Source organism: Trichoderma reesei, assembly GCF_000167675.1.
Source record: "Trichoderma reesei QM6a unplaced genomic scaffold TRIREscaffold_8, whole genome shotgun sequence".
Taxonomy (NCBI): domain Eukaryota; kingdom Fungi; phylum Ascomycota; class Sordariomycetes; order Hypocreales; family Hypocreaceae; genus Trichoderma; species Trichoderma reesei.
In genome coordinates this window covers 1,360,396-1,380,377 of record NW_006711155.1, presented here as the reverse complement: position 1 = coordinate 1,380,377, position 19,982 = coordinate 1,360,396, and the positions used below count along the sequence as shown (strand labels likewise).

The following is a 19,982-nucleotide window of genomic DNA, read 5'->3' as shown; positions in this document are numbered from 1 at the left end:
ACATTGACGCTCCAGAAACGCACTTGAGGGGATTCTCAATCTGCTGAACTTCTGGAAAGGTTATCAAATCCATTCTCGCTAAGAAATTTGTACACTGGTATTTGGACCACGTCCGGTTCTTGAAAGGCCCTGGTTCATCCATAACGGGCAGTTGTCATGAAAAGTGGACACACGTCGCCTTGTATAAATGCCGAAATATTTTCTCGCAGCTTGAGGAGAAATAGTCATGGCAACATCAGGTCTAAACTACACTGTCATTGACAATTCAGATGCGATTCGTTACTCCGAAAGACTGTTTCAGCAAATTCAGCGTCCCGCTGTGACTCTTTGGAAACTCCATAACCGCCCAATCAAGCACACAACGTATAACAACATAAAAAAACTCCATACAAAAGCAGGATATAACCACCCACTATAAGGTCAACGCCAGACAGTATCAAGGCCCAAATCTCACATAGTTTTCCCTCTATTTGGTCAGCCAGCCCAGGTAGTCGGCAACAATGAGGGTGACCATGCTATATAAGCAGTCAACGGTTAGTTGCATTGACTTCTCACGGATGCAGAGATCAATAGGAGAGAAAGAGAGAAACTTACGCATGGGGCGCAATGCGGACGTAGTACGTTCCGAATCCTCGGTAGAATCTCATGACACCTTCCTGCTTGGCCACCTTGGCAAAACAATCGGCCATGCTCGTGTACGGAAGCTTGCCATCAGGTCCCCTCGACTGCTTCTGCAGCCTGGTCTTGACGAAGTCGAACGGCAGACTGAAGAAACTGGCGAAGAATCCGGCAATGGCGCTGGCACTCAGGGTCTGAGCCTGGGCAGACAAGTCCGTGTGCTGCTTCAGCTGTGCCTTGGCTTCGCTGAAGAAGGCCAGCTGTCCAAAGTTGAGGGCCATGGCACGGACAACAGTCGGCGCAGCGCCAGCCCAGAGAGCGCCGATGCCTTCACCCTTGGCGATGGACCCCAGTGCATCAACAACCGACTTGTAGTTTTTGCGCTCGGCAAGAGGCTTCAAGCCGTCGCTCTGCATCCGGATGAGGGCCAGGTCTGCCGGGTTGCCAATCATGGCTGCAAGACCGCCGGCGGCCAATCCAGCCGTGGCTCGTTCTGCAAAGCCGATCTGGCGATCCTGAGCCTTTGCCCGCTCCGTCAGCTTGGCCATGAAGGTGTCGAAGAAGCCCAGGCGAGCGGTTGTGTATACAGCCTGTCGGAGGAGGCCGGCGGAGAGGCCGGTGTACAGGTCGAGGAATTTTCCGCTCGAGATGATCTGCCGAGTGACAGACAGCGGCGTGGGCTTGGGTCCCCCAGAGGTGCCCTCACCAGCAAGCTGGATGCGGACCTTGACCATGTCGACCGGCTGGATCACCGACGTGGCCACCATGCCACTGATGCCTCCATTGATGAAGGGCAGAGCTGCGCGCATGAAGGGATTGTGGATGATGTCGGAGGCCTTGTTGGCCGCTTCGCTCCTCTTGGCGCTGTTCATGACATCCGAGGTCCTCGATCGAGCGGACTCGACGGCTTGCTTGATGGAATTCATAGTTACGACAGCGGAAGCGCCGCCTTATAAGTGCTATGGTCGGGACTCTGCGCCTCGGGTCGGGCCTCGCTAGCTGAGGACCCTGCTTGGCTCTCCAACAACCTGAATGACTCTGTCACATTAGTCAAGCTCCGTCAATGTTCACACTGCGATGACATGAGTGGCATAACGACGGGCATGGGGGTCATGATTGGTGGGGCAGAGAGAGGGTTGAACTTGGGGACTGCGATCCCGTCATCGGCAACCTCTTTCAAAGCCAAGCCCAACGGCAGGCCGACCAGAGCCGGCAGGATACCCGAGCAGTTTTGACGTCGGCCTTTGGGCCCTCGGAAAGTATAGGGTCGCAGAACGGCCCCGAGCTCGAGGGCGGGCTCAGGCTGGGCTCCGCTGGCCGGCGCAGATTGGCGGGTGGGACAAGCCACTAACAAGCAGAGAGGGAGGGATGGTCGGAAGACGGGAGCTGCACTCACCGGATAACAAACTCCGCGGTCAAGGCGCACGCTGGGAAGGGGATTGAGCGGGCGCTGCCACAGGATATAGCGTTGGTCTCGTTTTCCCCGGGGTGGTTTGTGTGTGCACGCGGGGATCGAGTCGCCTTTGGCGGGGGAGATGGAGATTGATGAGGGGCGTGGGTTGGGTGGGAGGAAGCAGATGGCGATGGCAAAAGGCAGGCGTACGACCCAAAATATGGACAAAGCCTGGGTCCTGCTCCAAAAGGCTGGGCTCTTGGGGAGAAGGGCGCTGGCGATTATATAACGACGTCCGGAGGCCGGATCTGGAATGCACCTGATGCAAGCGATTGATTTGCGTATCGCAAACTGCTTGTTGGCAGTGAGACGTGAGACGATTCCGACACAGGACGAGTCAGGATGAGACCCTGCGTGCCCGCGATACTGATCTCGTATACAAAGGTTGAGATACCTAGTAGCGAGAGGGTTTGGCAGAGAAAAAGACAAGAGGAGCAGCTTCCAACACGATGCGACGGGGATACGGAAAGAGTCAGAGTCAGAGTCAGAGGGCAAGAGTTGACGACGAGAACAACCGGCGAGGTCGACCGTTTTAATACTTGCAAGTATCCAGTCAGCCAGCGCAGGCCGGTGCTGATCATGGGCATTGGCAGCAGCTCTCGTCCACTGGCGACCCTCCACCAAGTGGCAAGGAGCGACTTGCTTGGGGGATGGTCACCGTGCGGAGGCAGCTGTGATGGGAGGCCGGGGGAGACTTGGAGGTGTAACTCGTACAAGGACGGGCAACGACCGGCTCCTGAGCTCTCGGTATGCCGGATAGCGGATTGCGGGGGAGCAGCAGATGGACGATGATGTATCCCCTACATACAGGGCCGCCAAGCAGCGTCTACTGTATGCATACTATATGCATGTACAGTATATACCTTATGTGCAGCAACCCCAACCACCAAAAGACCGTTCTACATGTATCCAGGCAGCCTAAGAGTGTTAGTCCTGACTGTGCCTTGCGTGGCGCTGCGCCGGTGGGTGGGTGGTTGGATTGCTGCCGGCTGAATGGAGGAGGCAAGGAGGAGGAGGTTGGCTGGCATCAATGCAGCAAATACTTTTGCCTCGCAGCAAGTTGGTTGGCCGAAGCGGCAGCTGAGACGGCATCGATGGCTGACGAGGTCGAGTCCACGTCGTCTCTGCGCAACGGCTTGGGGCATCTTGTGCAAAGTGGGAGGCCGGTTTAGGCTCGAGAGATGGGACCAGTGAGATATGGAAGTCTGTACCTGATCTGCTCAGGAACGAGGTGACGCTTGTGTCTTTGGGTTCATGTGCCAGAGGAGAAACAGCTCTGCGTCATGATACATGTAGTATTGACACGTCCAGCTCGGTGCATCGCCGCTGATCCGGCGTCAAGCAGTCGGGTGTTTATACCATCCAGTGCCAGCATTCCCCAGACTCGCCCAGCATCTGATCTAGTATGTACGAGTACTAGGTGTGAAGATTCCGTCCTCTCCAACACCCCCGGGATCCTCAAATGGGTTCCGTATTATTAGCGCAACTAACTATTCCTGCTACTAGTTCAAGTCTACCTAAGAAGCAGCAGATGCTCGATGCACTCTGAGGCCGAGAATGCGGGGTTTGCGCCATGTCCTGCCTTCAGCCAGCCCAGATACTACCTGTACGAGCAATCAATCAACCAGCCGGAGCGACGTCACCCGCGTTTTCGTCAGCCGCGCACATGCTCCGACACATTTTCGTTATCATTAGCCTGTTGCTGTTGCTGTTGCTGTTGCTGTTGCGTTGCTGCTTGACAGGATCCATGTCTTTGATCGATTGACTGCTCCCCTAGAATGATCTCAAGTTTCACATGCTACGACCCAGCTGGCATCACGGCTCCGGCTTCCGCCTGTCCTTGGAACCGCCATGTTTCACAAATGCTTCATCAATGACGTCTTTCCGTCAAGTGTATGTACCTACAGTACATGTACAGTAATAGTATGTATGCTGCCCTTCCTATCTCTTCATCCGACTGCCGGGATTTTATGGAGCAATCTCCATTTCCCTGCGAGATGCTGGTCCGAGCTTCTTGCAGCAGCAGCTTTTGACGGCCGCTGTGGAGTCTCTCAACTGGGAGCCAATCTGGCTATTAAATGGCGGGTTTTAGAGCAACCGAAGTAGTAGATGGATCGTTGACTCCAGACCGGAGCGTGACTCGTTATATGCAGCATTACTTCATGATTCAGAACCATCTATCAGAAGACTTATATGAAACTCATCATATGTTTTTTTAAGGACATACAGTAAAAAAGAAAAGTGAGAGACTTCAGACTCTTGACTCGCCAAAAAGACAAAGTATGGGTAGGTACTACTATACCTACCTAAGTGCTCTTCTTACACGGCACAACAAGCCTTCGTACCCACTACGAAGGACCCAAGCAAAGCTGCCCCAGAGCTCGGGAGTCGGTACGGAATCCCTGCGGGGAACGTTGCAGGGCCTCTGTTCCAGGTTCCTTTTTCCCGTCAGCTTCCTCGGGTAAGTCTTATTGACTGTCTCTATCCGATGAGGTTATCATCTACTCCTTTCCGTTTACAGACATGTTGTAATATCAATACCAACATTAGTCCTTCTGTTGAAAAGCTGATATGTTGATCGTGCCTGACCACTGCCCGTACAGTACATACGTATGTACCTAGCAAGATAGCCGTTGGTGAGCCGCTGAGCCGAGAATTCCCGGCCTTCTTGCTCCCTTGTCTCAAGGCTCATTGGCTCGAGACTTGAAATTCACCACTATTTCCGTCATTGACGAATCGTCTTTGGCATGGCAGTTCATCTATCAAATGGCAGGCTATTCATTGGTTGATCCCTTTCTTGGCTACCCTGTATGGATGTACTAAACACCCATTGCACGACAAGCTTAGGCTACCTACGTACTACTAACCGTCAAGGGCTGGCGATGTCTCTGGGATTATCCCCCAACATCTATCCCAGCCTCATATCGGACACCGACCATTGCCTATCTTTCTCCATGTTGACATAAGATAGTCTCCATTTTGATCCATGTCTCAGCGACTCCATCTTGCTCCGTGGGGGTTCGGTTTACAAGACGGCTTGATAAGATGCATGAGCCGAGTCCTCTGATGGCGCATATTCGCGGTTGATGGTGCTTTTGGGTATTCCAGCATCGTCTTACCAGTCGAATGACGTCCAAGAATACCAATGCTCATCATCTGTCTCTCGAGTGCTTTCTTACTTTCAAGGGCCGCTAATCTAATACAATGAAGGAAACCTCAAAAGGCGGCCTCCGTCAATGACAATGACCAGCCCGTTGCAGTAAGCCCCTGCCTTGGAGATTAGGTACAGAATCGTGCCCGCCATGTCCTGGTCGTTGCCCATTCTCTGCAAGGGAATGAACTGCGCCGGCACTCTGCCAGGAGTATCCGAGCTCTCGTTGAAGCGATTGACAATCGGCGCGGCCATTTCGCTAGGGAACACTAAGAGGGAGAAAAGGGGGCGGCACTTTGTCAGTACGGTGTGCGATTGCCATATCCGAGGTTATCCTCGTGCCGATGGCGGAAAAGGGGGCGGGCACGTTGACTTACATCCTGGGGCAATGCAGTTGGCCCTAGATGATAAAGATGGGACTCGTTAGTCAAACCATGCAATCATAGAGATTCTTCTCCTTGACATCAAGGAGCCAAAGGGCAGAAAAGGTAGGAGAGAACGCTGATACTCACCGGATATTCCACCGCGGCAGGGCAGCGGAGAGGTGCTTGGCGACATGCGTCGCAGCAGCCTTGGACTGGCCGTATGCCCAGCCTCCAGGAGCGGCCTTGTTGAAGCCGGCGATGGAGCTGGTGACGATGATCTGAGAGCTCTGCTCCAGGTTGCCCTTTTTGTTTCCAGCGTCGAGGAGCTTCAAGAAGGCAATGGCAGTGAACCAGACTGCGCTCGTGTTGACGGCGAAGGCGTTTGTGTGCTCTTCGAAGCTGATGGACCAGTTGGAGTCTGCCCACTCCTCGAGACTTGTGTCGTCCTGGAGCTGAACCGACTGGGGGCCGCCGATGCCAGAGTTGCACACCAGGGCGTTGAGGTAGCCCGTGTCTTGCTTGATGAAGTCGACGGCCTCCTGCAGGCTGTCCTTGGATGTCACGTCACACTTGATTGGCACGACGTTGGGACCGAGAGAGGCTGCAGCTTCTTCGAGCACCTCGAGGCGTCGGCCGCCGATGTAGACTTTGTGAGCACCATTCTTGGCCAGGGCTCTGGCCATCATGAGGCCAATACCTATAGTTAAAGGGGACATGTCAATCTCACATTCACCTAGGTAGAGACAACCTCGATCCCACCCTGGAGATTCGCCTCATGTACTCACCTGTGCCACCGCCTGTGATGAAAGCCACCAGCCCATCCACATTGAAGAGATTAGCGGCAACGACTGCCTCGTTCACATCCGAGTTCGTCATGTTGCTTATACGAAAGTCTTGTGAGGGCTTATAGAAGTGTGAGTTTGATCTCCTACAATGGCAGATTAGTCGACTGTTTCCGATGCACCTCGACTGTCTATAGGTACCTTGTTGTAATTGTAATCAAACGTCAGTCTTCCTTCACTTATTTCCCTCTGTTGCCCCTCCCAGCCTGATGGATTCTCCACCATTCTCAAGTTCTAGAAACCGTCCAAGCCATCCCCATGCTGTAAGTCGGGTTTGGTATGCCACACTGTGCGATATATTAGATCTGTCACAAATTATGGCACAAACACAGTGTCAATTCTCCAGAGTCCACACGCCCCGCTAGCAGCCGTCGTGCAGGGATTCCCAGCGATTTTTCGAACTCCTTCGATCTCAGATCTTATCTTAGCCTCAAAAATTGTCCAGAGCAGCATCAAACACAAAAAGACAAAAAACAGCATCGTCAACAGTCGACCATGCCGAAACGAAAGCGCTCCGTCGCCGAGACAGTGCAGATCAAGCTAGAGAAATACCGGATAGACATCTTTCGAGCGCTGAGTTCGGCAAAGGTCCACGAGCGGAAGCGCTTCAGCATCAAGCTCCACGAGCCCGGCATCACAGTCGCGAAGAAGACGAGGCTAGAGCGCGAGTATGGGGTGTTGAAGGTGCGTCGCCTCTACGAGAGTCAATGGTTTCTCACTCGGGCTTTCCATATAAGGGGACTGTTATTGTAGCTAACCTGACGACTTCTTTCAAGTCTCTCGATCTGCGGCACACGGCGCGACACCACCTGCACACGAATCTGATCCGAATCAAGGCCGTCGAAACGTCACCAGACATTCCACAGGAGCTCCGCGACCCCGTGCCCTGGCCAGCTCTTCCGCAGGATGAAATCACCCTCCGGAACAATGTCATAAGCATCCTCTGCAATGCGGCATCCGTGAGACATGCCCTCGACCGAGCAGTTGCCGACATCTGCGGAACGCTGGGCGTTCCCGTTCCGGCCAAGTCGAAGCGTGTGAGGAACAAGAGGAAGGATTCAGAGGACCAGCCTGCCGACAGGGAAGCAGAGGGACAGGTTGATGGAGAGAGCGCAAAATCTCCAGCCAAGACTGGCAAGAAGAAGGAGGCTGCGAAGGAGGCTGCGGAGGAGGAAGAATCTGAGGAGTCCGATTTTGAAGGCTTTGGCTCTGACTCTGATGCCGGTGATGACGCGGATGAGCCTCGGCCGACCATTGAGGAGCTTGACGACTCAGACCAGGAATCTGAGGTATCAAAGTACGCTAATTTACTCGGCGGCTCCTCTGACGAGGACGAGGACGAGTTTGACGAGGAAGTACTGGCAAAGTATCGAGGAACAGAAAAACCCAACCTAGACGACATATCACTCTCTGGCTCAGGGTCTGAAGACGAAGACGGTGACGATGAAGGCGACGAGGAGGAAGAACCAGATCCCATAAACGGCTCACGATCACCATCGCCAGTACCCAAAAAGAAGCAAAAGAGGGCGACTGATGACGACACAGAGGAGACAGCGGCTGCGAAAAAGACAAGCAAGGAAAAAAGGGAGGAAGAGAAGAAGAAGCGGGCGGCCAAGGCTGCGGTAAAGGCAGCTCGGCCGGGCGATTCCACGTTTCTGCCCACCCTCATGGGAGGCTACATCTCGGGGTCTGAATCCGCGTCCGACATCGAGGCGCCGCGGAAGAAGCGCCGCGGCCAGCGAGCTCGCCAGGCCATCTGGGAGAAGAAGTACGGCGCCAACGCAAGGCACCTCCAGAAGGCTGCGGCCAAGGGCGGCCGAGACGCCGGTTGGGACTTGAAGCGCGGAGCCGTAGGCCCAGAGGACCAGGGCCGCGGCAAGTGGAGGAAGGGCGGCCGCCTGCCTGGGAGGCCCGCGGGGGCTGCTGGCGGTAGAGGCTATTCACAGGGCCGAGGCAATGATCGTGAACAGGACAGGCCGGCGCCTGTGGCTAAGCCGACGAAGAAGGATAACGAAGGGCCGCTGCATCCCAGTTGGGAGGCGAGGAAGAAGGCCAAGGAGGCGCAGAAGAATGTTGCGTTTGCTGGCCAGAAGGTGGTGTTTGATTAGCGATATGAGCTGTATACTGAGCCGTACTACTTGGATCTATGCCTGGGTACATCTTAATCCCATCAATACAATTAACCTTGATCGATGCGAGAGCTGATGCAGTGCATCATGTTTGCCAATATACCTACCTAGGGGCTATCCTTGTTACGCGCACCTCTGAGAGCTGCAGTGAGGACGAGAGCCATGCACTATCATGGTCACGACGGTGGTGATATATTTCTGGAAATATTCAGGGCCACGATTCATAACGGTGTCTGACTTGCATCAACAGACAAATTAAATCGCATAGGCATCTCTGCGATGCAGTGAGCATGGCTAGGCAGCAACGGCGAAGCTAAGCCTCACCCAGGTCCTTGTCGAGATGATGCAGAAAACACTGCCAACAACAGACACATGTTTTCTGTTTCTCTTTCGTATCCTTCTTTTCCAGGTTAGTTGTCAATCAAACATTCTCTCATTGCAAGCAATCGACAATGGGACTCTTCATCTTCCGCCGCGGAAAACTGCATGAAGACTTTGCAGAGACTCCTCGATCAGTAAAGAAGCCTCCACAAGATGACTTCTCGTACGACTTCCTTTCCGTCAAAGAGTCCAGTCTAAGTAACTCCCGAACAACTCTCTGCCAGCACTGTAGCGTTCTACAGCTCAGAGACGTCAAAATCGTCCAGGAAGACACGTCTCGAGGCAGGAAGCCGCCCGAGCTGAAAGCAGATGTCCCAGGCTTCGAAGCAGACCTAGTATACCGTCGTAGAGACGTCGTTCCGCATCTTCCCCTGATGGCTAATTCTGCCGACTCTGGGTGCGGATTCTGTGTTTTGCTACGGAATGCTATTATCCAGCACTTCAGGCAATATCTTTTGGGGCGTCTTCCTGACGACGTGATTGAAATTGTGCGGATACGGCAATACTGGAACAGCGGGCTTGCGGCGTTCACGGTGCATAGCCCGGCGTTTGTGAGGCCCGGGCATAGGTTTGGGTATCTTACGTTTAGGGTCAGCGTCAATTCAACGGGTATGGATGCCAGAATGCATGACGAAGAACTATGCCCGAGTTAAATGCTAATAAAATGATTGGGGCTTGTCTAGATCCGTGTGCTTCCATGTTTGATATCGATTCCGAGCGTGTTCCGGAAAGCGTCATCTCTCCTGCGGGCATATTCACGATGAAGCAGTGGGTTTTCGGCAAGGGGGAAGAGAAAGCCGCTCTGCAGACATGCTATCGGCCTACAAGACTGATATGCGTCGAAAGTCGAAAGGAATCGGGCTTGATTCGCCTCGTAGAAAGTGACGATGGCGACAAGGATGAGAAACCTCAGCCATATCTGGCATTGAGCTATTGCTGGGGAAGAAAAGCTCCCTCTCTCGTCACGACCAAAAGCAACTACGCTCATCTCAAGTGCTCCATTCCCATCAATTCCCTGCCAAAGCTCTATCGGGATGCCGTTCGCCTTGCGCAGGTTTTGGGAGTCAGGTACATCTGGATCGACGCCCTCTGCATCATCCAAGATGATCTGGACGACTGGGAGAGGGAGTCGCAGATGATGGCGGACATCTTCCGCAACTCTCTCATCACGGTCATACCGCTCCGTGCAGTATCGACAGACGAGGGATTCCTTGAGAGGAACCCAAATATCAAGGTCCTTTACCATTCCGATGAATGGAACGTCAGCGGTTCATTCTTTGTTCGCCATATGCCCTTTCCATACGAAAACGCCGAGTCTGCGATACGCAATGGGCCCAGCTTCTCGGACAGGCCTGTTTCTCTTGAGCTTCAAAACTCAGCATGGCAGACTCGGGGATGGACATTCCAAGAAGACATGTTTTCTACACGCAAACTATACTTTGGGGAGCTCATGATGTACTGGGACTCTCTGAGGCCTGTAGACATAATGAGGACAGAGGACACGATCATCGATGACAAGCTGGATCGCATTGACACTGCCGAGTTGTCTCTTATTCACTCGTCTGGACCGTGGCGAGGTGACTACGACTATGATGGCTGGTATTATCCAATTCTGCAATACAGCAAAAAGAAGCTCACTTACGAGACTGATCGGTTGCCCGCTGTGTCGTCGTATGCGAAGCTCATCGCCAGCAAGAGCGGGGACACATATCTGGCCGGTCTGTGGGAAAACAATCTCCATCGGGGCCTGCTATGGAAGCTACAGAGAAGAGATCGTGTGACGTTTGATGAGTTGATACCGAGACTAGCAAGTCCATCCAAGTATATCGCGCCGTCTTGGTCCTGGGCGAGTCGCCGTGGAGCTCTGGACCTGGACAACACTGACGATATGAAGCTCGAGTGCGGCATTCTCGAGGCGAAGACAAAAGCCCACGGAGGAGACGCATATGGCCGTGTCCGTGGCGGCCATCTTCTGGTCCGTGGAAGGGTCTGCAGCGTTCCTGGGGGGAGGCTCCAAAAGCTGCCTCTCGGAACGCCTTACATGGACATGCAATGCGAGTGGCTGGCTCTGGAAGACGAGCAGTATGTCGCACAATGCGCGCTCGATTGGAGATTGACAAACGACCGGGGCACGCAACTGTCCGAGGCCAGCGGACGTTCCATTGAGGCGATTGTGATGCTCCTCGTATCAAGTGGGCATTCGACAACTCCCAGCGTCATCTCTAGGAACCCTCAGGAGTGGGAGGACAAGGATGGTGTTCCGTCGCTTGAGGTGATGCACGGGCTGCTGCTGTATCCAACTGGAAAGGCGGACGGTGAGTATTGGCGGGTGGGATTGTTCCACTCGCTGGCTGATGAACAGGGTGGGAGAGGTTACTTTGACAGGTGTGACGAGAGGACGCTGCGGATCGTGTAGGTTCGTAGGTAGTTGTCAGTTGATGTTCGTTTGATTAGCACTGTCGGACAATGTGCTGTTGAATCTTGCATGTTGGATCTGACTAGGGCGCGCGTGCATGAGCGCCATTGGGAGCCTCAATCAAGAGTTTGGACGCCATTGGCACGGTAGTCTGTGGGAATCACCAGGCAATTATGCTGCAGGGAGTTTCGTGCATATGCAGTCCATCACATGAGTGATACCTTACCTGCCCGTGTGGAATATGACTTGCCTGTTCGATGCGGTTCCAAAACTCGCATCTTGTCTGGTCTCCCCTCCCCGTCAGCAGAGACATTCCAGAAGCATGCCTTTCTTCCATCTTCCTGGAAAAGGCACGCGAGAATCAGGCTTTTGACGATGCTGTTTGTCTAGTTTAGCTCTTTGTCTGTGCTTCAGCCTTTGTCCAGAATTCGGGCCATGGTCACGCGCACGTGAGGCGATGAGGTCATCATTGCCAACAAGGCAAGTCCTATCCATCCACATCCACCACTTTGGATGGCATCTCGATCTGGAGGACCGATGATAGCCTCAAAACCGGGCTTTATCTCAGCAATTGTCAATAGTTCATACATACTGTAAAACTGCCACGATCATCGTTTTAGCATGTTTGTATGTATTGTTCCAGGACTAAAAGCTCCGGTCCGCGGGAGTGGTGGGCAAGCGTCTCACCAGGCTGCGACTTCCCTTCCATACCTAACCTAGGTACCTCTCTGAGACGTGCGAGTGTCAGCGGGCAACTGCGCAGCATCATACAGGCTGCTTGGCGCCTTCCTCGCAATCTCCTTCTCCTTATTCAGCGACCATGTCCCGATCCGCGACCCTCCAGAGAGCATCTTCGCCCTCGATTTGCTCATTATGCCCCCTAAATGATTTCATCTTCCCTGTTGCATGCAGTATCGTTGCAGTTTCTTTCTCCTCTTTTGTATCATCACGACCTCGATTGATTCTAGATCTGCGTCACAAAGAGCCTCACCAGCATCGCCTGCAGCATCCCGCCACGCTAATTCGCCGCACGAGTCACTCGCTGACACCAACAGATCGGCTCGGCGACAACCCTCAGGACCCCTGCCCAAAACAAGCTTCACCTATCAGACATGGCGGCCGCGATGGAAGACGTCATGCGCCATTCACTCGCCGATCTCCTGGAACGGGAGGGTCACGAGCCAGGCTCCTCTCCAATCGCATCTCCCCTTGGCTACCCCGGCTTTGCGGGTCCTCCCTCTCGCAAGTAGAGCGCCTGCGATGATGAGGCTGCGGCTGGGCCGTCCAGACGGGATACTATTAGTATAACGCCTCTGAAGGGTCAACCCTGCCAGATCAAACCTTCCCCCAGCACCGCGGGAGCCACGACGCACTCCTCCTCGATTCCCCTACGGCCATACCTTGACGGGCTGCAGCCTGGTATCACTTCCATCGCCATGGAGAAGCTCAGGTCTGATCCAAGCGCTGGCTCCAAGGCCGCCAGCTACCCCAGTCTTGCTCGAATCTCCAAATCGGCCATCAACGACCCCAGTGAGAAGCGATCAATGTCTATGCAAGAGACGAGCCACCCCCTGTCTTTCCAACCAGCGTCCAAGACATCACGTCGCAGAGCGACGAGCCAAATTGCTTCCCCCGTCGTTGTTTCTGAAGTGGCCATTGCAGAGAAGCCACAGAAAGCCACCCAGAGCCATCATCAGCCAGACGACGTGCCCAAGTCATATTACCTCATCAACCCCAAAGTTCCCGGTTCGGCTTGGTATATAACCAAGGCAAAGAGAAATTCCAGCAAATTTGAATACGAAGTTGAGAGAGTGCCAACTCATCTTGTCCATGTCCAGCCGAATCGTGTAGGGTACCTGGTAGAGACAGCAGTTCGTGACGACGTGACAGGGGCTGTTGCAGATCGATCCATCTCCTGGACCCCTAGCCTCCAGAGTGATGCTTCTACTATCTCATCTTCTTCTACAGAGAGAGTCGGCAATGCCACAGGACTGATGCCCGGTAAAAGGGTGAATCGGTTTGAACGAGATGAACCGGAGGTTCAAGTCAACGCGCAGCCGCAAGACGAGTCGGATATCATCCTTGAGCACAAAGACATTCCCCTCATCACGAAGAGTATCATTCGCCAGCTGCGCATAGCTGGATTCAGACAACACCGCCCTAGCATGGACAGAGACGAGTCTTCGTGGTCAGATGATGACGAGGAACTCGAGAAGACCATCAAGGCCAGTCTAATGGAGTTTAGGAGTCCAGTACAACGCAGCAATACATCCGAGACAGAAGTGGAAGACGCCTCTCCTCACAGCAAACTGCCGGTCCAGTCTGCCTGGGAGAACGCAAATCGACATATGAAGCCGCGACCATCTGTAGTCGCCGACCCAGCTCTCACGTTGAGCCCGCCGCAGACGGCATCTACCGTCTCCGGGTCCAGCCACAAGCACAAAGGGAAGCGAGACACGCCATCAACGACGAGGCTGGTTTCGCCGCACAGCGTCACGGCAATCACCTGGACGAAGCACAGTGGCCACCTAGGTGAACCGTCCGGCACCCCAGTTGTCACTACTCCGCCGGAAACGCGCCCAACGTCCTCGTGTAATGACCATATCCAGGACCAGGAGGAGCCGGAGACATCGCAGGCCTCTCTTGGATCTTCTAGCCTTGCGTCGACAATCACGTCCTTTCCGAAACTTCTTTCCCGGCATTGTACCCGCGAATGGATCAAACCCATCGTTAACCTGGAGGACACATCTACAACTTCATCCCATCAAGCAATGAATACGCAGGCCGATGACCGTTCTCGCCACCATCAAGCGCATTTCGACGAAGATCCGGTGTCGATGAGCTGGGACGGCGAAACTCTTCGTTCCTCCGACGCTTCAGGCTACTTCACGAATGAGGCCCCAAGCGCCAGACGCTCAACAGTATCCCAGTCTTCAACGAAAAACTTGAAGCACTTTGGATCTCACCTCGGTTCGTCGGCGCATCGACGTCGCAGTTGCCCGGCCGACGAGTCCAAGGCCCTTTCTTCGCACGACCACTTCTTCCCCAGTATCCTGGGCAAGTTCTTTGCCAGCCGGAATCGTGAGGTTCTCGGAAGCCCCGATTCGGAAGAAACGCCAGATTCTGGCGCTCTAGAGCCTTTCAACTCGCCGGCTCATGAGCATCTGCCAGTGACCACTCCCAGTTCAGGATGTGGATCGCCTCCGAAACGCACCTCTACCGTGTCTTTGGAGGATAGAGCCAGGATACACGAGGCTCTTGTGGGAAGCAGCGGTGCGGCGGTGGATCGACGTCGCCGGGATACGTGTTCGGAGGATAACAGGCCTCATGTGTGCGCGGATGATATGGATAATTGAGCGAGGGAGGTGCAAATTGTGAAAATAAACCGACAGGAGAAGCCTTTACCTATGTAATATCTTGTATGTAATACTAATATTCTATCCTTTCCGAACAGAATGTACTATTACTGCCAGACCCAGTCTTCATCTGCCACGAATATACGGAGTTATGAGAGACCACCACAGATCGAGCGGGATAGAAGGGGTATTCTCATTATGATCACAGTCGTATTCGTCAGAAGTGGAATGTAGCAATCATGTACAAAAGTATACTCATTGCACAGATCATCACATATCGCATTTAGAAACCCCCTACATACCATTTTGTACCCTCCCGCAAAGGACATGAAAACACTCGCGCGCTCATACAGCCTTGGACGCCCGCGCCTTATTCTCCCGATGCCTCTTCTCCTTGGCCGCCGTCTTCCTGCGCGTCATCCACGAGCGATTCAAATCCCGGCGGTTCTCCCAGAACCACTTTTGAAAATCTGTCGTGGCGGACTGTCGTCCCTGCGCGGGATTCGCCTCTCCTTCATCATCATCATCATCATCATCCTCGTCTTCTTGACCCTGATTCTCTTCTCCGTCGTCGGGATAATAGTCTTCTCGCAGGGCATTGGCCACGTCGTCCTCCATCTCGGCGTCCTCATCATCGTCAGGCGATGCGCCCCAGAAGCGCTGCGCGCGCGAAGGATGCGCGGTATCGGGCGTCGGGGCAGCGCTCCGGACGTTGCGCCATTCAAAGTCCTGCCTGGTGAAGGGCGTCATGGGCGCGAGGTTGGCGGCGGGAGCAGAAGCAGCAGTGGTTCCGGAAGGAGTCTCCTCGTCGATGTCTTCGTCGTCGGCTGCGCCGAAGAAGCTGAATGGCTCTGCCTCCTTGGGGGCGGACGTGGGGTCGTTGTTGCTGCTGTTGCCGTCGGGCTTGGGCCGCTTGTAGAGGGCTTCGAGGGGGTGGACTTTGGTGTTGCTGTTTGTCGGGGTTTCGGGGGGAGGGATTTTGATGGCGAGGGGTTTGGTGCTTTGGGGGGTGGATTTGGAGGCGGGTGTTTTGGAGGAGGACGGTGGTGTTGCTTGGTCTGTCGCCTTTGAAGATTGGTCCTTTTGCTTGGTATCTTGTTCTTCCTCTTCGTCGTCTGACTCGTCGCTATCGCTTGTGTCGTCGCTTGAGGTATCGCTGTCGTCCTCCTCCTTCTGGTCTTCGGCCGCAGCCTTGGTCACGACTACGGAGGGGACTTCTGCCGCTTCCTTCTTCGTCGTTTCCTTCTTCACAGGTGATTTCGTGTCTGCCTCGGACTCTGCCTCGGACTCGTCTTCGTCTTCAGATGAAGTGCCTTCTGATGAAGTACCGCTACTGCTGGTGCTATCATCATCGTCCGATTCCACAGGCGTTTTCTTCGGTAGAGGGGCCTTCTTCGGCCGCTGAGGAAGCTTCTTCTTCTTCTCCTTCTCCTTCTCCTTCACTTCTTCCACGAGATTGCCCTCCTCATCCACCCATCCCTTGCCCTCGACAAACTCCGCCGCCGGCTTCCGATCCGTTGTCGTAGAAGTCTTGAGAAAGCTGGGGAACTTTGTCGTCTTTTCAAACTCGTGGATGACGACCTGTCGCGAGCTGCTGCCCTTCTTCTTGCTCCTCTTCTTGTGCTCCAGCTCTTCTGGCGCCAAGTTCTTGATTGTATTCGGCGGCAGCTTGGTCTTTAGCAAGCACTCCTCCCCTTCAGTGTACTTGGACTTGGGGCGCTTCTTCTTCTCCTTCTCCTTCGCCTTGTCCTTGTCTTTGCCCTCCTTGTCCTTTCTGTTCTTCCTCTTGTTTGTAGTCGGCGGCTCGGTCCATCCTCGCTTCACATGGCGATCGTGCAGCGCCACGCCCTCCAGGACATCCGGCTCCCGCTTCCGCTTCTTGGACTTGTCCTTGTCGTCCTTGGCCTTTTTCCTCTTCAGCTCGACGACCGCATCTTCTGCCCCGGTGGGCTCGATCCGCGTCTCCGGACGGGCTTTTTCAACGCGCATCTTGCAGCCCTTGAGCGTCGTCCCGTTGAGCTTCCGCCTCAGCTTCTCCGCGTCCTCTGCCGGCAAGTCGACGAAGCCGTACCGCCTCTCGGGGAACGTCTCGAGGGTGTGGTAGGAGATGTTGCGCGCCGAGGGCAGCACCGCGGCGGGGATCACGACCTTGACCAGCTCGGCGTCAAGCGGCGAGATGTGAAGGCGGACAAAGTCGCTGGCGTCGCCCATTGGAAAACCGCAGAAGGGGGGGGGGGGGGGGGGGGGGGGGATAAGGTCACAAGACAGATGACAGATTGAGCTTCTTGCACCGCCTCCTGGAAACAACTTCGTACAAGCGCCGCAACAATGTCAGGATTTCGTCGTGGTGCAACGCAGTTAAGCGCCCGTCATGGGGGTTAGAATGGGAAAAAAAATCTCCTGGAAGCGCTGTAAAGGCGATAAGGAGCTTTTGGAAATTTTAGCGGGTCCAGGAACGAGAGCGCGGAGTAGCGGCGCTGGTTGTTCCGCAGCGTCAGGCTTGCAGGATACATAGGATTGATTGCTACCCTAAGGCTGTTGAAGTTTGGCCGCAATTGATTTGTTCTTTATTGAAAAATAGGTCATCATGGATGATAGAAGAAGTAATATAAATTGTCAGTTCTTAGATGTAATTCGAGGCGGTTGGAGTAGGAGAATGGGCTAGAAATTGGGTGCGCATACTCTTCGCCTGTGGCATCTTAATCATGTTGATAATACGAACACTGGACTCGGAGGCTCTTAGTCAGGAGCCTTTTCATTGTAGGTAGCATGAGCAGCGTGAGCTGCAGATAATACTCGTCTCTTTCCAGGCTGGACACCAAAACAATACTCGTCATTGTATGTAGAACCAGGTAGTGTATGACATTATTTGGACCATATTAGACAACGCCGTTCAAGCGACCTCGCAAAATCTACATATCCCTCTCTATCGTAGAGAAATCTACCTTCTACTCTATAAACGTCATGTCTGATAAATTTACACATTGGGGGATAGGAGATCGTATTTGACGCATCGTTCCACCTGTGTAAACCGTTTGTTAGCTTGACTTGAAGGCTCACCACTGACAGAAAGAGGGAGAGGGAGGTAGTAGAGAAACTCACATCATCAACACTAGCCTGCAAAAACTTCCTCGTCTCCAAGCCCATCCACAACATAATCATTGAAAAATCACCATGCTTGGCCATGGCCGCGCCGCTCTGAGCGCTCAGCTGCCTCAGAATCGGCAGCGAGGTGCTCAGGAGGTCGACATCAGGATTGAGACTCCGCCCAATGCCTTCCAAGAGCAGAATGCTGATGACGACGTTGACAAAGTCGCCCTCGAGGCGGACGTGATGGTTGCGCACCATGGACAGCACCTGCTGCAAGATGTCGCCAATCTTGACGTTGCCGAGGGCGAGGGTGCGGCTCTTGACGCTGAGGACGAGGTGCTGCATCTTGAGGGCAAAGACTTCCTTGTCGATGACGGCCTCGGGCTGGCGGCATCGCTCGCACATGAGGTGGCCGGCCTTGTAGCCGTCGAACTCGGCCACGGCCCGGAACAGGGCCAGGAAGTTGTCGCGGTTGACTGCGTTCAGCTCCGTCACGAGGCCCGTGTCGATGAAGCAGAGCTGCGGACGATAGCCCTCCTCATCGAGCTTGGCCAGCTCGGCCTCCCACGCTGATTTGTCCTTGCGGTGCCGATAGGGGCGTAGCCGTTCCAAAACCTGCTCTGTGACATCCAGGTGGCGGTCGTTGCCGTCCGAGGGGGCCGGTTTCTCAGCAGACCGGCGCAGTCGAAGATTTGGCTGTGCGGATTGGTAGAAGCGAACCATGATGTTGCCCGGGTGCAAGTCGGCGTGGACAAAGTTGTCCAGCAGCAGCATTCTCAGAAAGGCGTCGAGTCCCTCATCAGCAATGTCGTGCTGAAAGACACCGCCCCCATTCTCCATAAAGTCTGCTAGGGGAATACCCTGGGCAAACTCCTCGATGAGGACGTTGCGAGTGGTGAACTCGGAATAGGGGATTGGGAACGAGGCTGTCGTCCTATCTCTGAAGTTCTTTCTAAACCTCTCCAAGTTGGCAGCCTCTATGCGCAAGTCAAGCTGAAGCTTCATCATCTCCCCGAACTGGGCAACCTCGTCTGGTAGGGAGAGCCACTCAATCGTGGGAATGGCGTTGAGTATGGTGGCAAAGAAGCCCATGATTCTCAAGTCCCGCTGCACGATGCGCTCGACGTTGGGATGCAGTACCTTGACTGCGACATAAGTCGACGGGACTGGATTGGGAGAGCTCTTCAGCACCGTTTTCACGCGTTGCTTCACATTCTGGGCAAGGGGATGCGGCTCCTTGGAAGCGACATCCGGCTCCTGCGGCAAGGCAAAATCGGGTTTGAGCTTTGCTTTGTAGACCTGGGCGATCGCGCCAACTCCAAGAGGCGTCTCTTGGAACTCGTCAAAGATGTCGTCAAAGGAGCGTCCGTTGAACGCAGCCTCAACCGTCCTCCTGGTAACGCGCATAGAATGGGCCGGCGCATTCGAATGCAGCTTGGACATGGCGTCGCACATGGCGGTTGGGAAGATGTCGGTCCTCGAAGCCGCCCACTGGCCGAGCTTGATGAAGGCAGGGCCCGCCAGCTCCATGGACTTGACGAGGAAGCCGTACCACCAAAGAGTGCCGCTCCTCTCGTCGTCCTTGTCGGGATGCCGCCGCCCAAACCAGATGGCAGGGACCGAGAGGATGACGGGCACGAAGATGACGACGAGGTGTAGGAACCGTGTCCCGGTGCAGATGGGCTCCCAGATGTAGTGATCCCAGAAGATCAGGATCTGGTGCGCAAGCCGGGAGATGCCCCGTTCGTCCTCGTGGACAGTCTTCCGGATCTCCTCGCGCGATACCTCCAACATGCGGTGCTCGCCCGTCTTGTCGCTCTCGCCATTGTCCACCTGTGAAAGCTGGATGAACGCCCCCGTGCCCAGAGCTGCCACGCCGGCCGAAGAACACAGCGCTGCTCCGGCCCTCGGCCTTTCTCCTCCTCTCCATGCCGTCCGTCTCGCGGTGTGAATCCAGCCGTGCAGCCTTGCACCGCCCCTGAAGCCCGTCTGCCGCAGCGCTGGATGCGGTCGTAATAAGGTGCGCCCACAGAGCCGGCCCAAGACGAAGCCGGTCCTCATGTCGGCGGACAGTGTCGCGTGCTCGATTCGAGGCCGGTGCGAGCCGAGATCATAGTTTAAGCCTCATTGAAGAGCTTCCAGGCTTGAAGGAACAGAAGAGAGAGAAGAAGTCAAAAGAAG

General features: G+C 54.5%; 6 protein-coding genes across 6 annotated transcripts; 2 read left to right on the top strand and 4 right to left on the bottom strand.

The window, feature by feature from the left end:
• Positions 1 to 469: 469 nt before the first annotated feature.
• TRIREDRAFT_47930 (uncharacterized protein) lies at positions 470 to 2,502 on the bottom strand. The gene is made up of 2 exons (XM_006964826.1): positions 2,015 to 2,502; positions 470 to 1,646 (listed from the first exon to the last, which is right to left on the bottom strand). The coding sequence occupies exon 2, from the start codon at positions 1,542 to 1,544 to the stop codon at positions 591 to 593; it is 954 nt and encodes a 317-aa protein (XP_006964888.1). The 5' UTR covers positions 1,545 to 1,646; positions 2,015 to 2,502; the 3' UTR covers positions 470 to 590.
• A 2,765-nt stretch (positions 2,503 to 5,267) lies between these two features.
• TRIREDRAFT_107187 (uncharacterized protein) lies at positions 5,268 to 6,463 on the bottom strand (the record flags this gene model as incomplete). The annotated part of the gene is made up of 4 exons (XM_006964984.1): positions 5,268 to 5,491; positions 5,600 to 5,622; positions 5,735 to 6,284; positions 6,373 to 6,463. 4 exons carry the CDS (start codon positions 6,461 to 6,463, stop codon positions 5,268 to 5,270), a joined length of 888 nt encoding a protein of 295 aa, XP_006965046.1.
• A 422-nt stretch (positions 6,464 to 6,885) lies between these two features.
• On the top strand, positions 6,886 to 8,537 carry TRIREDRAFT_61043 (uncharacterized protein; the record flags this gene model as incomplete). Its single annotated transcript, XM_006965147.1, has 3 exons — positions 6,886 to 7,113; positions 7,206 to 7,931; positions 8,025 to 8,537. Coding segments are annotated over 3 exons (1,467 nt in total), but the record flags the coding sequence as incomplete, so codon positions are not given.
• Positions 8,538 to 10,425: 1,888 nt separating this feature from the next.
• TRIREDRAFT_107185 (uncharacterized protein) lies at positions 10,426 to 11,321 on the top strand (the record flags this gene model as incomplete). Its single annotated transcript, XM_006965146.1, has 2 exons — positions 10,426 to 11,254; positions 11,302 to 11,321. 2 exons carry the CDS (start codon positions 10,426 to 10,428, stop codon positions 11,319 to 11,321), a joined length of 849 nt encoding a protein of 282 aa, XP_006965208.1.
• Positions 11,322 to 15,056: 3,735 nt separating this feature from the next.
• TRIREDRAFT_61307 (uncharacterized protein) lies at positions 15,057 to 16,922 on the bottom strand (the record flags this gene model as incomplete). Its single annotated transcript, XM_006964983.1, has 3 exons — positions 15,057 to 15,263; positions 15,318 to 15,815; positions 15,918 to 16,922. The coding sequence occupies 3 exons, from the start codon at positions 16,920 to 16,922 to the stop codon at positions 15,057 to 15,059; spliced, it is 1,710 nt and encodes a 569-aa protein (XP_006965045.1).
• Positions 16,923 to 17,587: 665 nt separating this feature from the next.
• Positions 17,588 to 19,901, bottom strand: TRIREDRAFT_47926 (uncharacterized protein). The gene is made up of 2 exons (XM_006964825.1): positions 17,814 to 19,901; positions 17,588 to 17,733 (listed from the first exon to the last, which is right to left on the bottom strand). The coding sequence occupies exons 1-2, from the start codon at positions 19,860 to 19,862 to the stop codon at positions 17,689 to 17,691; spliced, it is 2,094 nt and encodes a 697-aa protein (XP_006964887.1). The 5' UTR covers positions 19,863 to 19,901; the 3' UTR covers positions 17,588 to 17,688.
• Between the last annotated feature and the right edge of the window lie 81 nt (positions 19,902 to 19,982).